Source organism: Chenopodium quinoa, unplaced genomic scaffold, assembly GCF_001683475.1.
Source record: "Chenopodium quinoa cultivar QQ74 unplaced genomic scaffold, ASM168347v1, whole genome shotgun sequence".
NCBI lineage: Eukaryota > Viridiplantae > Streptophyta > Magnoliopsida > Caryophyllales > Amaranthaceae > Chenopodium > Chenopodium quinoa.
In genome coordinates, this window is record NW_018743292.1 from 11,929,112 (window position 1) to 11,942,342 (window position 13,231).

At 35.6% G+C, this 13,231-nt stretch overlaps 1 protein-coding gene and 1 long non-coding RNA gene across 4 annotated transcripts; one reads left to right on the top strand and one right to left on the bottom strand.

The window, feature by feature from the left end:
• The first annotated feature begins 344 nt into the window (after positions 1-344).
• On the top strand, positions 345-3,259 carry LOC110737065. 3 transcript variants are annotated; one of them, XR_002514328.1, is made up of 4 exons: positions 345-1,433; positions 2,179-2,518; positions 2,622-2,786; positions 3,117-3,259. It is a non-coding gene; the product is annotated as an uncharacterized LOC110737065 (long non-coding RNA). The 3 variants fall into 3 exon arrangements; XR_002514329.1 differs by having other exon boundaries at positions 347-2,518; positions 3,108-3,259; XR_002514327.1 differs by having other exon boundaries at positions 351-2,518.
• Positions 3,260-5,604: 2,345 nt separating this feature from the next.
• Positions 5,605-6,554, bottom strand: LOC110735965. Its single transcript, XM_021916135.1, has 2 exons — positions 5,687-6,554; positions 5,605-5,609 (listed from the first exon to the last, which is right to left on the bottom strand). Exons 1-2 carry the CDS (start codon positions 6,552-6,554, stop codon positions 5,605-5,607), a joined length of 873 nt encoding a protein of 290 aa, XP_021771827.1.
• Positions 6,555-13,231: the final 6,677 nt, after the last annotated feature.

The following is a 13,231-nucleotide window of genomic DNA, read 5'->3' on the forward strand; positions in this document are numbered from 1 at the left end:
AAGCCTTGACGCGACCTCTCTATTCCTTTGGAGCGGCCTCTCTAGGCCTTGGAACGGCCGCGCCCGATAGCTTTTGTGACTTTTCTTTTGCGGAGTTTACTATGTAATTGGGGTATCATAAATAGGTTTAGGGGTTCTTTTGTACGGACATCCAATTTCCTAGAGTCCTTCCTCTTAGTTTGTAATTTTAGAACGAAAATAAAAAAACTCTCAAATCATTAGTTAGCTTTTAATTCTTAGCTTGGAAATCTCAATCCAAATCATTGTAGAAGACAAGTTCCACCACTAGTAGAAAAACACAAATTAGCACTGGTTCTTGAAAATCGGTGCGTAAAATACAAGCCAAAACCCAATAAATTAATAATCGGCCTAAAAGGAGTTAAGAGCTATAATTTTTTTTTTTAAGAAAACCACGCTTTAGTTCAATCTAACAGCCTCACTCTCTTTTCTCTTTCTCTCTCTGTAACTCGCTTCTCCTTTCTACTTCTACCTTTCCCCATTTCCCTCGTGACTCCACTACTTCCACCGCCATTACTTCCACCACTACGCACCCCTTTCCACCGCCACCACACTTTATCCTCATTCTTCATGGCATCAAGGCGATGGTGACGGTGGTCGCGATTGGTTGTTAGATTTTTAGAGTTTCAGGTGGCGCATCTCTTTTCTCTCTTCTTCTTCACGGCGTCCCGCCTCCTCCTCCTTTGTTGTCTTGAGACAACCCAAAGTTTTTGTTCTTACCCCATTATTATACTCACCTTAGAGGTTAAGGTTATCTTATGATGTTGAATAATTTTATAATTTGGTTGAGTTTTTGTTATTTCAGTTTTGAAATTAGGGCTTTGGTTGATTATGGTTTTTTATTTCGATGCATTTGTTACGGGTATCCGATTTTTAGTTGTTTTTAGATGGATTTTTGGTTGTTTTTAGATGGATATTTGGTTGTTTTTAGATGGATTTGTTGTGGGTATGCAATTCCTTGGTATTTTTGTTGTGGTTTTGAATAATCGATTTGAAGTAGCATTTTGATCAAGTTCATTTTTCTGCTTCGAATAATTTTGTATATTTGGTCTTGATTTCAATTTTTAATAATTTATGTTATTTAAGTTGTAGCATAGATTTGGTTGATTAGTAGTTTACCATGGTTAAAAAATTATTGGGTTCCACTATTTACCATGTCTGATATAAGTATTTTCAAGTCTTTGCTTTCGCTACCAATTGCTTATTCCAAGGATGGTCATGGACATGATTTCTAGTGAGACAAAATTATCAAGGTGTAAGCTCTCCATGTAGATTTCTCTGGCTTAATTTGAGGGACAAAACCGTTAAACAAGTTCGAGATCTAATGCCTTGGGATGTCATTTTTTGTGCCGGAAGCCTTATTCGTGTTCCAAATGGAGTGCCTGATAACTCATAGTGATTATGTCTTGGACGAGGTAATTCAGATTTTTTGAGCAAAAGCTCGTATGATGGTGTAGCCGCGTAGCCTGGGGCATGATACCCCTGCTGTCCTGCTGATCTCTTATGTAGTTATAAGAGCTTTCCATATTTTGTATGTCAGACAATTTAGTTACCTTAAAAAGTCTACTGCTAATCACTTCTGTTGTCTTAAGAACTATCCATGTTTTGTATGGTGACTATCTTGTTTTTACTATGAGAGTCTTTGCTAATTGCTTATGTTGTCTTAAGAACTTGTCATATTTTATATGCTGATATGTTGCTATTACCTTATTAGTTATGACTCTATTGGGATTATTTATCTTGTTCACATCACTATTATCTATTATCTTTTGTTGTGATGGAAAATTTACATATGAGACTAGCATTTGTAACGGTGTAGTGTATTTTCAGAGAAGCATCAAAGATATAAATCGAATAACTCGTTTTGTATACACACCGGAACATGGGATTTGGTTCAATTTGCATTTATTTTCAGATTCAACACCCTTAAGCTTATGTTTCTTGTTGCAAAGGCTTAAGTTTTAGCATTTATTTGAACTTCATGCACTCAAAGAAAGCAACCGATATCTCAAGTATGGTTTGATGTTTCTTTTGCTGATCTATTCTCTATAATGTCCTATGATCATCAGTTGAGGCTATTTTCAATATGATGCTTATTTTACAAAATCTAACCTATTTATATTATTTCAGTTTGCTGATCATGCCTTTTAATTTTTGCAGCATGATAAATCATACACGCAGCACCTTTGAAGATATAGTGGATGCATATTTGGCATATCTAAATGTAGGCTTTGTTAGTTTGTTAAGGATTCACTTATCATCCTCTACTTGGAAGTTTACACAAGTTTTATGCAAGTGTGACTGGTAGCTTTAGATTGGGGGAGAGATCTGATGTGTGCATGGCCTAGCTTAATGTAGCTGAAGGTTGTGTTGGAATTATTATTTGCATTGATCGTTTGCCCTTGATTTCATTTGACATAATGTATAGAACTTGACACCAGATTTATTGACAGAGCTTCCTGATGACTATACATTTGAGACCACCTTAGCAGACTTGATAGTAAGTTTTAGGGTTTGGAATCAGATTACATAACTCGGTTTTAGGAGTTAGCTTTGGTTTGTGTTTAAGTTACATTTGTTCTTTGTTGCTTGTGTTTTCACAGGATGATTCACTGCAAGCAGTGTGGTCAAATGGTGAAGGTGAAAGGAAGCTTATTAGGTAAATATGATATAAAACGCAGAAAAGGAGACACTCATTGAGGAGAAATCTGCTGCCATTAACAAATTGGTGGCAGGGAATGAACTAGGGATTGAAGCTTATCTAAAAGGTAATAAAATTTATAATTTTATTCCATGGCGCTAAAATTTTCATTTAAAAACTCTCTTTAATATATGATTGATATGTTTCTGGCAACTGATCACTCTCTTATAATTCAATTTAAATTTGTAAATATATGTGTATGACATTTATTTTATATGTGTAAATAAATAAATGTGTATGCCTTTCCCTTCAAATGCATGTGCTAGAATGTGAAAGCAAATCAAATAGTGGTCGCGGTTTTTGGCTACCAAGGTAGAATGCTTTGATGCTGATAATTGTTATGCTACTCCAGTTCTTGTTTATTTTGCTTCATCTGACTTTGCTTTAGTTTGTTTAGGTGGGATGAAGGTCAAGACTGACGAAGATGAATCATCTCCTTATGCTAATTGCTGCTATGCCCCTGTTGCATGCTGCTATTTTGCTCTACGCTACTGCTGTTCTACTGCTAATCTGCTATACTTGTTTTTTTTTTAATTAAAATTGTAATATTGCAGCTTTGTATTAATGAAAATTATAATTTTATATATATGTTAGTGTTTATGTGTCAATTTAAATGAAAAAATGCAAAAAAAAAAAAAAAAAAAAATTTACGTTTTACATTTTTTTTTTAATTTTTGAAGGCATTATTGGCACCGGTTAATCGATGCGAAAAGTTTTATTACCAACGGTTTTGAACCGGTGCGAATAATATCACTTATTCGCACCCCTAAAATCTAAACCGGTTTTGAACCGGTGCGAAAAGCCAGTTTTGAATTGGTGCTCATTTCATTTTTTCTACTAGTGCACCATTGTTGTTCGATTTGAAGCTTCTTAGTAATTATTTCTTACTCTTTTCTTATATCTTCTCTCTACTTAGTTGTTAATTACTTGCTTAATTCTTGTATGCTTAGATTGTTAATTAGTTTAATTCTTAGTTTGAACTTATTCATTAATTTCTTGAAATATATAATTGCTTAATTTCCATGGATTGTGAGTAGTCTAATTTCTATAATTTAGGTAAAACCCTCAATGTAGTCACTAATAACTTGTTGCTTGTAATAATTTGGTAATTGTGGGGTGTTAATTAGTTAAGCTTAAGTGGTTTCCTTGTTAGTTCTTGCATTTGGCCAATGTTAGGACTATTTATCCAAGCTTTCTCAACGAAGGATCGAGAGATGAATTTGAGTTAGCTCCCTTATGCTTAATTGACTTGGAATGCCATGAGAATAGGAATTTCCAGCTGAAAATGTTTATGTCATCGTGATTATGCTTTAGCACTTGTTTTATGCTTTGTAACCACGAAAGTAGGTTCTATTCATGATTCAAGTAATCCCTCTAGCTTGAGAGAGTAGTTGGGTGCCTTAGATGACTTCCCCTATTTTATCCCCTATTTTACCTTGATTGTTGCATGCTAATTGTGATTTGTGATGAAGTTGAGTGGTATAACCCGAGCCCTAAATTCCTCTTAATATTGTTAATTTCTTCTTAGCCTTAGTTGAATTGGACTAGTAGAAGTTACTTAAACCAACCTAAAAAATTGACTTGATTTAGCTTATTTAAATGGTAGTATTTCGGTGGATGATTCAACGCCTCTCTTGGGATTGACCCTTTCTTACCCTTGCTATTATTTAGTGAGACCAAGATATGATTTTCTTTGGTAGGCTCGACGACGACCTATCAATTTGCTATGTTCCGCATATCCTATAAAATTGCATTTCACTCCTCTTTCACCTAACTTCTTACGTTTAGGTTCCGACACTTAGCTTATACAATTTCCCTACAACCCCAAACTTTGAGTTGACTCAAGTTTGGTTTCCTTTTATACCATAGCTCATAGGAGGTTACCTCATTCCTTTTCATTGTAACTCGGTTTAAAATGTAACAAGCGGTTAATATCACTTTTCCCCAAAATTCATCACTCAATCCCGAATAGGATAACATGGAATCAACCATTTCTTATAAATTCCTATTCTTCCTTTCCGCTACACCATTTTGTTGTGGTGAATATGCCGCGGTAGTTTCATGTATTATTCATATTGATTGGAAATAACATGGATTATAGTATTCACCACCTTTATCGGTTCTTAATATTTTGATTTTACTGTTTGTTTACAATTCTACTTCATTCTTGTAGATTTTAAATTTGCCAAGGGTTTCATCCTTAGAATGCAATAAATAAACATAATAAAATCTTGAAAAATCATCTATGAAAGTTGCTAAATACTTTTTGTTGCCTAAGGAAGGTGTGCTATGAGAATCACATAGATCATTATGCACTAAATTAAGGAATGCATTATTCTTTTGTACAACATTAGGAAATGGTTTCCTTGTGATTTTTGTTAACATGCATGCACACTTCTCTATCCTTGGATCAAAACACAAAACTAAATCTGCTTTGACATAAAATATAACTTTTTATAATTAACATGTCCAAGTCTTACATGTTATAGAGAAGAGCAATCATTAACAACATACAAATTGTCTTTCAAGGTATTAGAAATACTAAGTTTAAACATTCCATCACATAAATAACCAAGTCCTACAAATAAACCACCTTTAGACAATATAAATTTATCTGACTAAACACCAATTTAAATCCTAAACGATTCAAGATAGCACCGGACACTAGATTGCTCCTAAGCTCGTGAGCATACAATACATCCCTTAAAATAAGAGATTTGCCCGAGCTAAACATTAACTCTACTTGTCCCTTGCCTAGTACTTTTGCGGTGGAACCGTTCCCCATGTAGAGAATCTCTCCATTGGTCACCTCAACGAAACATTTAAACAATGAACGATCCTTGCAAACATGCCTCAATGCTCCAGGATCGATTTACCAAGAAGTATCACCCTGTACACATAGGATTTCAGAAATCACACACAAATAACACATTAAAGAATTAAATGAAATTTGTGCACAAGTATTACCTTGCTTGTCTTGGGATTGGCTTGAACCGCCTTTCCCACCTAGAGCTTTCTTGTTGCTCATCTTTTTCTTCCAAATGGTATAATATTTTTCAAAATGTCCGGGTTTTCCACAAACCCAACAAGCTTGTGATTTTTGACCATCACTTCCCACTTTAGGCTTTTTGCCTTTGTTTTTGTTTGAATAATTTCTTCTCTTCCTCTCATTAGACTTAGCATCCTCCACCACATTAATTGTGGAAGAACTAGGATTAACATCCTTTTGTCCCTCTTGCGCTCGGATTTCCTCCTCAATCCGAATGTGAGAAGCCAAGCCCTCAAGATTAATATCATCTTTCTTATGCTTCAAAGCATTGCTAAAATCTTTCCAAGATGATGGTAGTTTATCAATTATAGAAGAAACAATAAAGGTCTCATCAAGAGTGATATTGTGTTGCCTAAAACTCCCTAAAATTCTTTGGATTTCATGAAATTGTTCCATAACCGGCCTACTATCAATCATCTTAAAATTATTGAACTTTCTAACAATAAATTTCTTGCTAGATGCGTCATCGGCCATATACTTAGACTCTAATTCTGCCCAAAGCAATTTAGAGGACTTATGAAATTGATAAACATCAAACAATTCATTAAACATACAATTAAGGATGTGGCCACGACATATGTAGTCATCATTCTCCCACTTGTTCCTCTTACTAGTGGTATCCAACGTCTCGTTTCCCTCCTCCAAAGGCTTCGGGGATGTGAGAACATAAGCTACACCGAGCGATGTCAACAGAAAATGTATCTTCTTCTGCCACCTTCGAAAATCCATTCCCTCGAACTTGTCCAATTTTTGAAAATTAGTCATCATTTCCTTCACATTTGCCATCTTTGTAGGAAATTATACTTTTGGATTGTTAGGGATTTTCTAGTAAACAAGGGTCACAACGAAAATTGGAAATGAAATTAACGAAATACTTCAAGGCGTGAACGGAGTCACTTTCCCAAAAGTATAATTCCGACTCTATTCTACTACCGGGTATCACAGAAATTACTCAGGAGATAAAATGAAGAACAATTACAATAACTTGTAGGATTATTGCAATTCAATGTATAAAAGTATTTGTAATTTTGTGATAGTGAACAACTAATTATAACTTCCTATGCCAAAGTGATAAGATAGAAATTAAAATAATATTTCATCTCTATCCATTCATCATATGAGGAGTCTCATATATATAAGATAGTAGTATGTGAAACAATGCATTAAGTATTGAAACCGAAACAATGCATTTACTAAATAATGCATTAAGTATCGAAATCGAAACAATGCATTAAACAATGTATTACTATGACATGCATTAAACAATGCATTAAAACATGCATTAAACAATGCATTAATACATTAAGTTACAATGCATTAAGTAACTGCCAAACTAAATCAAGAGAAATCGAAATCGAAATCGAAACCGAAACCAAAATCGAAACCGTAAGTAGTAACGGGTTGCAACAATAGTGACGATTCAACCTACTTCCTTTCATTTCTCTTGATTAGTTGTATATCATTATCTTAATCACATGTTTTTTTTGGTAAGTACGCAAATATATTAAACAAGTAACAAACTGTACAACAATATACACCTAGCCCTAACTAAAGGGCTAGCAAGCAGCAAAACAACTAAAAAAAACAAAACACCCAACCTACACAAGACCCTAAGGCCACACATCCACCAGACCTGTTCAGATGACTAGCAGAATCATCTTCCAGAAAGGGTGCTCTGAGAGTCACAGAACAAAACCAGCCCTAGGTCACCTTTCTACCTTCTAGGATGGGCTCAAGGGAACCAGGGCTAGGACAGAAAAATAACAACCATAAAACAACAAAGAGAATCACTACCTACAGTATCAAATATTACTCTTAAGTCTATACAACCATTTACAGTCTTCAACTTTCCATTTCTGATTAATAAGCTGCTGAACTCTTCTTGTGGCTTCCCTTTTCACAACTTTAGTTAGAATACCAAGGACTATAACAACACTCTGCCAATACACCTGATTCCTTGCAAACCAAATGTGGTAAACCAGAGCAGTTAATACAGACATAATCACATTATTCTGAATTGGGTTCTTAGCCTTTCTCTGCCAGTTCTTCCAAGTATACTCAATGCTAAACTGATGATTACTAATCCCTAACCATCAGCAGACATCCAAAATACACTGCTTACTATACTTGCAGTCAAAGAACATATGAGCAATGATTTCAGGTTGCTCTCCACATAGCAGACCAATGTCATCATCATAGGCTAGCTCCATACTTTGCTGGCTTGTCTCTGGTTCTCAGCCTTCCCTACACAACTAAATAGGATATGAAAGCATGTTTTGGGACATTAAACCTATTCCAAATACAAGAACACCAGCTCACCTTGTCCATAGGACCCTGCAGCCACTTGTAGCCATCTACAATTTTATAGTTCTTGGTTAGCCAATTCTGACTAATAAAACCTGCTTTCATATCTTCCTTCACTTTACACAACATTCTCCAACCCCATCCAAAATTCTTAGAAGGAACATAACTCCACCAGTCCTGATTCTTGATATAAACAACATGAACCCATTTGACCCATAAAGAATCTGATTTCTTAGCAATCTTCCACACATAACTCTCCAAGGCTGCCTTGATCCAACTAATGCAGTCTCTAATTCCGAATCCACTTGCTCTCTTAGGCCTACAAACCCAGTCTCAGGCCAAAAGAGGAGCTTTAGAAAGAACAACATTACCATCCCATATAAAAGCCCTATAAAGCCGAGTTATCTTGTCCATAACATTCTTAGGCGTCAACAAACACTAAGCCCAATATGTATGCAGACTCATAAGCACTGAGTTTACCAAAGTAACTGTAGTTGCATATAACAGATGTCTAGAGCTCCAACAATGCAACTTTAGGAGCATTTTATCAATTAAACCATCATAGTCTGAAGCTTTCAAACTCCTAACATTAAGAGGATTGCCAAGATATCTAAACGGAGTTAAACCAGCCACAAATCTAGACATATGTAAAATGTCAGCTTTCATTCTAGTCTTCACACTACCGAAGTAAATAGTCGTTTTATCAGACTAGCCTGTAATCCATATCTAACCTCAAAAGCCTTCAGAGCCCTAATCATCAAAGAAATAGACTGCATATTCCCATAGGAAAATAGCATCAGATCATCAGCAAAAATTAAATGGTTTAGAGCTAACTGGTTGCACCTAGGATGAAACTTAAATTGCCTTTTCCTGCCAATCTTCTTTAACATTCTAGTCAAGTATTCCATTACCAATACAAACACCAGAGGAGACATATGGTCTCCTTGTCTGATCCCCTTCATGCTTTTAAAGTATCCATGCATTCCACCATTAATCATAAGAGAAAAAAAGGAAGGTGTAGTAACACACTGCATTATCCAACTTGTAAACCTGGCAGGGAACCCCAGAGCATCCAGCATCGCCTTGATGAAACTCCAAGTAATTGAGTCATAAGCCTTCTTAAGTTCCACCTTAATAGTACATCTAGGGGTTTTACTCTTATCATTGTACCCTTTTAGCATATCCTGACAGATAAGGATATTATCCAAGATGGATCTGCCAGCCACAAAAGCACCTTGACAAGGATCAATTAAGGACAGGAAGCACCTTTTTTAGTCTTTCACAAATCATCTTGGAAATTATCTTGTATAAGACATTGCAGCAAGCTATAGGTCTGAACTGAGACACCTTAGTGGCATTATCCACTTTAGGAATCAAAGTTAATGTAGTAGCATTAACTTGCTTGAGTAATTACCCACTTGCAAAGAAATCCAACACAACCTTTACTATATCAGGCCCCACAACTTCCCAAGAAGCCTTGAAAAACTTACTTGAAAAGCCATCAGGCCCAGGAGCTTTGTCATCCTCAATATTCTAAAGTGCATTCTTCACATCAACCTCACTAAAGTCCATGCAAAGTTTTGTTCCTTGCTCAAGGGTAAGGACGGGACCCTTTGCAATAACAGACTCATGAACCCTACTAGAAGCAATATTAGTGTTCCCAAGCAAATCCTTATAATACTCCAAAAAAACATCACACACCTTGTTAAGATATGTGATTACACTTCCCTCATCATCCATAATATAGAATAGATGTTATTATGTACTCTTCTCTTCCTAATAGCAACATGGAAAAAAGAAAAATTCAAATCACCTCCTTTAAGCCAATGAGCTTTTGTACAACCTAAAACATGAAAGAAAAAACCTAATAGCAACATGAAAGAAAAAACCTATTTTAGCCTTTGTACAACTTAAAACATGCTAGTTCCTGAAATCCCAGTGTTCCAAGCCTCTTGAACTCCTATTACGAACTCAGGAGCATCACACCACATGTTAAAAAACCTAAAAGGTTTTTTCACCTCAATCTCATTTCCAAACACTTGAGCTACACAAGGGCAATGGTCCATAATCCCTCCTGGTAGAAAATTCACCTACATAGCAGGGTGATTCTCAGCCCAAATGTCATTGACAAGAACTGTATCAATCTTGGAGCAAACCCTACTCTCACCCACTTGCTTATTGTTCCAAGTATAGAACATCCCACCTACCTTCTAATCAATCAAACCACTCTATCTTAAACAAAGCCTAAAAGGGTCTATTTCTTGCAATGAAATAGGAGCACCCATCCTCTCAGTAACATTCAAGACATTATTGAAGTCACCTCCTACAATCCAAGGTCCTTGCACACTCCCACTAACATCCCTAATCTGATCCCATAAAGCTACTCTTAGAGCAGGGTCATTGAAGCCATACACCCAGGAACATTCAAAGGCATAACCAGAAGCCTTACGAACAACCTGCATATGGATTAACTGTGCCTCTACTCTTGAAATAGTAACATAAAAAACAAGAGGAAACCAAATCACCCAGATCCTCCCACCCGTAGTTAACTACCACAGACCAATCATTTCCAAGCCTTGAAAACACTTTCCCAAAGTTACCAGCCTTCACCTTAGTCTCAACAAGCCCAAAGAGGCCTAAACCATGCCGTTTAACAAACCAAAGCACATCACACACTCTATTAGGTTGGTTAAGGCCCCTAACATTCCAGAAACCTCACTTATCCATTAAAGTTATGTGAGCACTCCCCCTCATCCACCACTTCCAACACACTAAACCTAGTCCTACTCACACCACCTTGAACTTGTCCTGTAACCTGCACCTGAGCTTGTGCCATACTTCTATTCTTAGTAACCCCATCATCACCAACCCCTACAGCTTTATCCTGGCCAGTATCATCATAATTCTTGTTCCGAGCAGCATTATCAGTCACAACATTCTTTTGAATAGGCCTCCAAACCTTCTTGACATGAGCTTACTTCAGTTTCCTAGCTCGAACAATGTGATTAGGACAATGATCAGCCACATGCCCCATCCCACCGCATTCCTTACATGTCACTGGCTTCCACTCATAAATAACTTTTTGCATCACATTCCTCCCATTTTCATCCAGGAATTCAACAACATCAGGGATTTGACCATTAAACTGAACCTCAATCATTATTCTAGCATAATCCAACTTCTTTTTACTTGCAGTTGCCTTATCAGTCTTAATAAGCTTACCAATCAAGGATCCTATTTTCATTAAAGCAGAGTGTCCCCAAAATTTCAGATTTAGATCAGGTAACCTGATCCAAATAGGAACCTCTGAAATAATCTCCTCCCCAGCTTAATTCCAAGAGTCCATTGTCTCACTACTACTGGCTTCTTATTAAAAAGAACAGGACCAGATTCAGAGCTTTGTCCCTACCATCAACAGATTTAAATCGAACTAGAAATACTCCATCAGGTTTTATTGCAACCTTAACCACTCCAAATTCCCCCAAATTCTTCGAACAAACCCATTAATGACACTATATGGAGGCTTAGAGCTAATCACATAACATATTAATGCAGAATTCCAGAAATCAACCTCCCCTTGAATATCCTCAATTGAGATCTGCAATTTCCCATTACTATTCCCATTATTCATACCATTAACTCTCCTAGGTTCAGACAAATCTAGACTCTCATCAACAACATTCTTGAACAAATTATCCCTCCAGAATCCCTACTATTAACATTAGTAGAAACAGATTAAAAAACAGGGTTTCGAATAGCAGGAGTTCATAAAACAGAGCATTAAGGATCTGGGTTAGCAGAATTTGTGGAAAAATTACTAACTCTATTTCCAGAGTTCAGAGTATCACCAACAATCATCAATGGAGTAGGATTAACAAACCCACTTCCAAAATTACCGAAAACAGAAGCTTGATTGAGCTCAGCATCAATGGAGTTCGAGGAATGGTGGATTACCTGAAGCCATTGATTGAACTGTTCCTGATGTTGTCCTTCACCAAAATCTCATTTGCCATTGCAGACTCCAACCAGCTTTCCACACAAACATCCTCCGAAGCTAAACATGTTCCTTCCTCTTGGTGTAATTCTGAGTCACGGGTTTCGATTTTTGTTTTGATTTATGCTTTTTCATCGATTTAGAGTTAGAATTCTTGCTTCCCTTCGATTTCTTACCCTTAGCCATAGCTCAATTCGAGGATTTGAAGGTTCGAAAATGCATGGCGAGTTGTGAAGATTTTCACTCTTTAAGATTTTCTAACTTGTAACTTGTACCGAACCTTAATCATATGTTGTCTAAGTCATGACACCTTAACCAAATGACTTAAACTTAACATAAATGAATATAATCAATTAATACTCTAAAATTCTCCAGCACCATATATGCTTCTATAATTTTTTTTAATTATACTACCTCTATTCTTTTATGTTCTACTCGATTAATATTGATTTCAAATTTTATGAAAATATTGAAAAATGTGAGTGTGTGTAAGATAAAGTAAGAAAGAGAATGTAAAAAGGTAGGTTTATATAAGAAAATAAAATAAAGTAAAAGAGAGAAAAAATATGGAAAGATGAAAGGGTAAGATGGTAAAAAGTGTATGCTAAAAATAGAATAAAGCAAAGTAAGTAGAACATAAAAAGAGGGCTCCAAATGAAAAGTGAGCAAAACAAAAAAGAACGAAGAGGGTGTATTTGTGGAGGAAGCCCCAACTTTGTTTATCAAATGACAAATTTGCAAATAAACCAACAAACATGCTCATTTCGTAATAATTATATCAACACATGAGGGAATGTGGGGCCCTTTTTAATAAAAAAAAAGGTTGATGCATTTACGGTGTTGCCACTGATTAGTAGATTTTGTTTATCAAGGTGATAAACTTATAGGTATGAACTTGTTTAAATAATACAACAATTGAATTTATAATTATAAAAGCATATATGGAAGGAAATCATGCTAATATAATAGGTAATCATGATTACCTACTAGGGCTACTGTTGTATATTATTGTTACTTCTACAAATAATAGTGCTCAATTCATAAGCCAGCATTATTATCTACCATATATGCATATGATTGCTTTTGATATATATATATATATATATATATATATATATATATATATATATATATATATATATATATATATATATATATATATATA

Coding starts and splice junctions, on each gene's coding strand:
- LOC110735965 (XM_021916135.1), bottom strand. CDS start 6,554: ATGGCAAATGTGAAGGAAATGATGACTAATTTTCAAAAATTGGACAAG.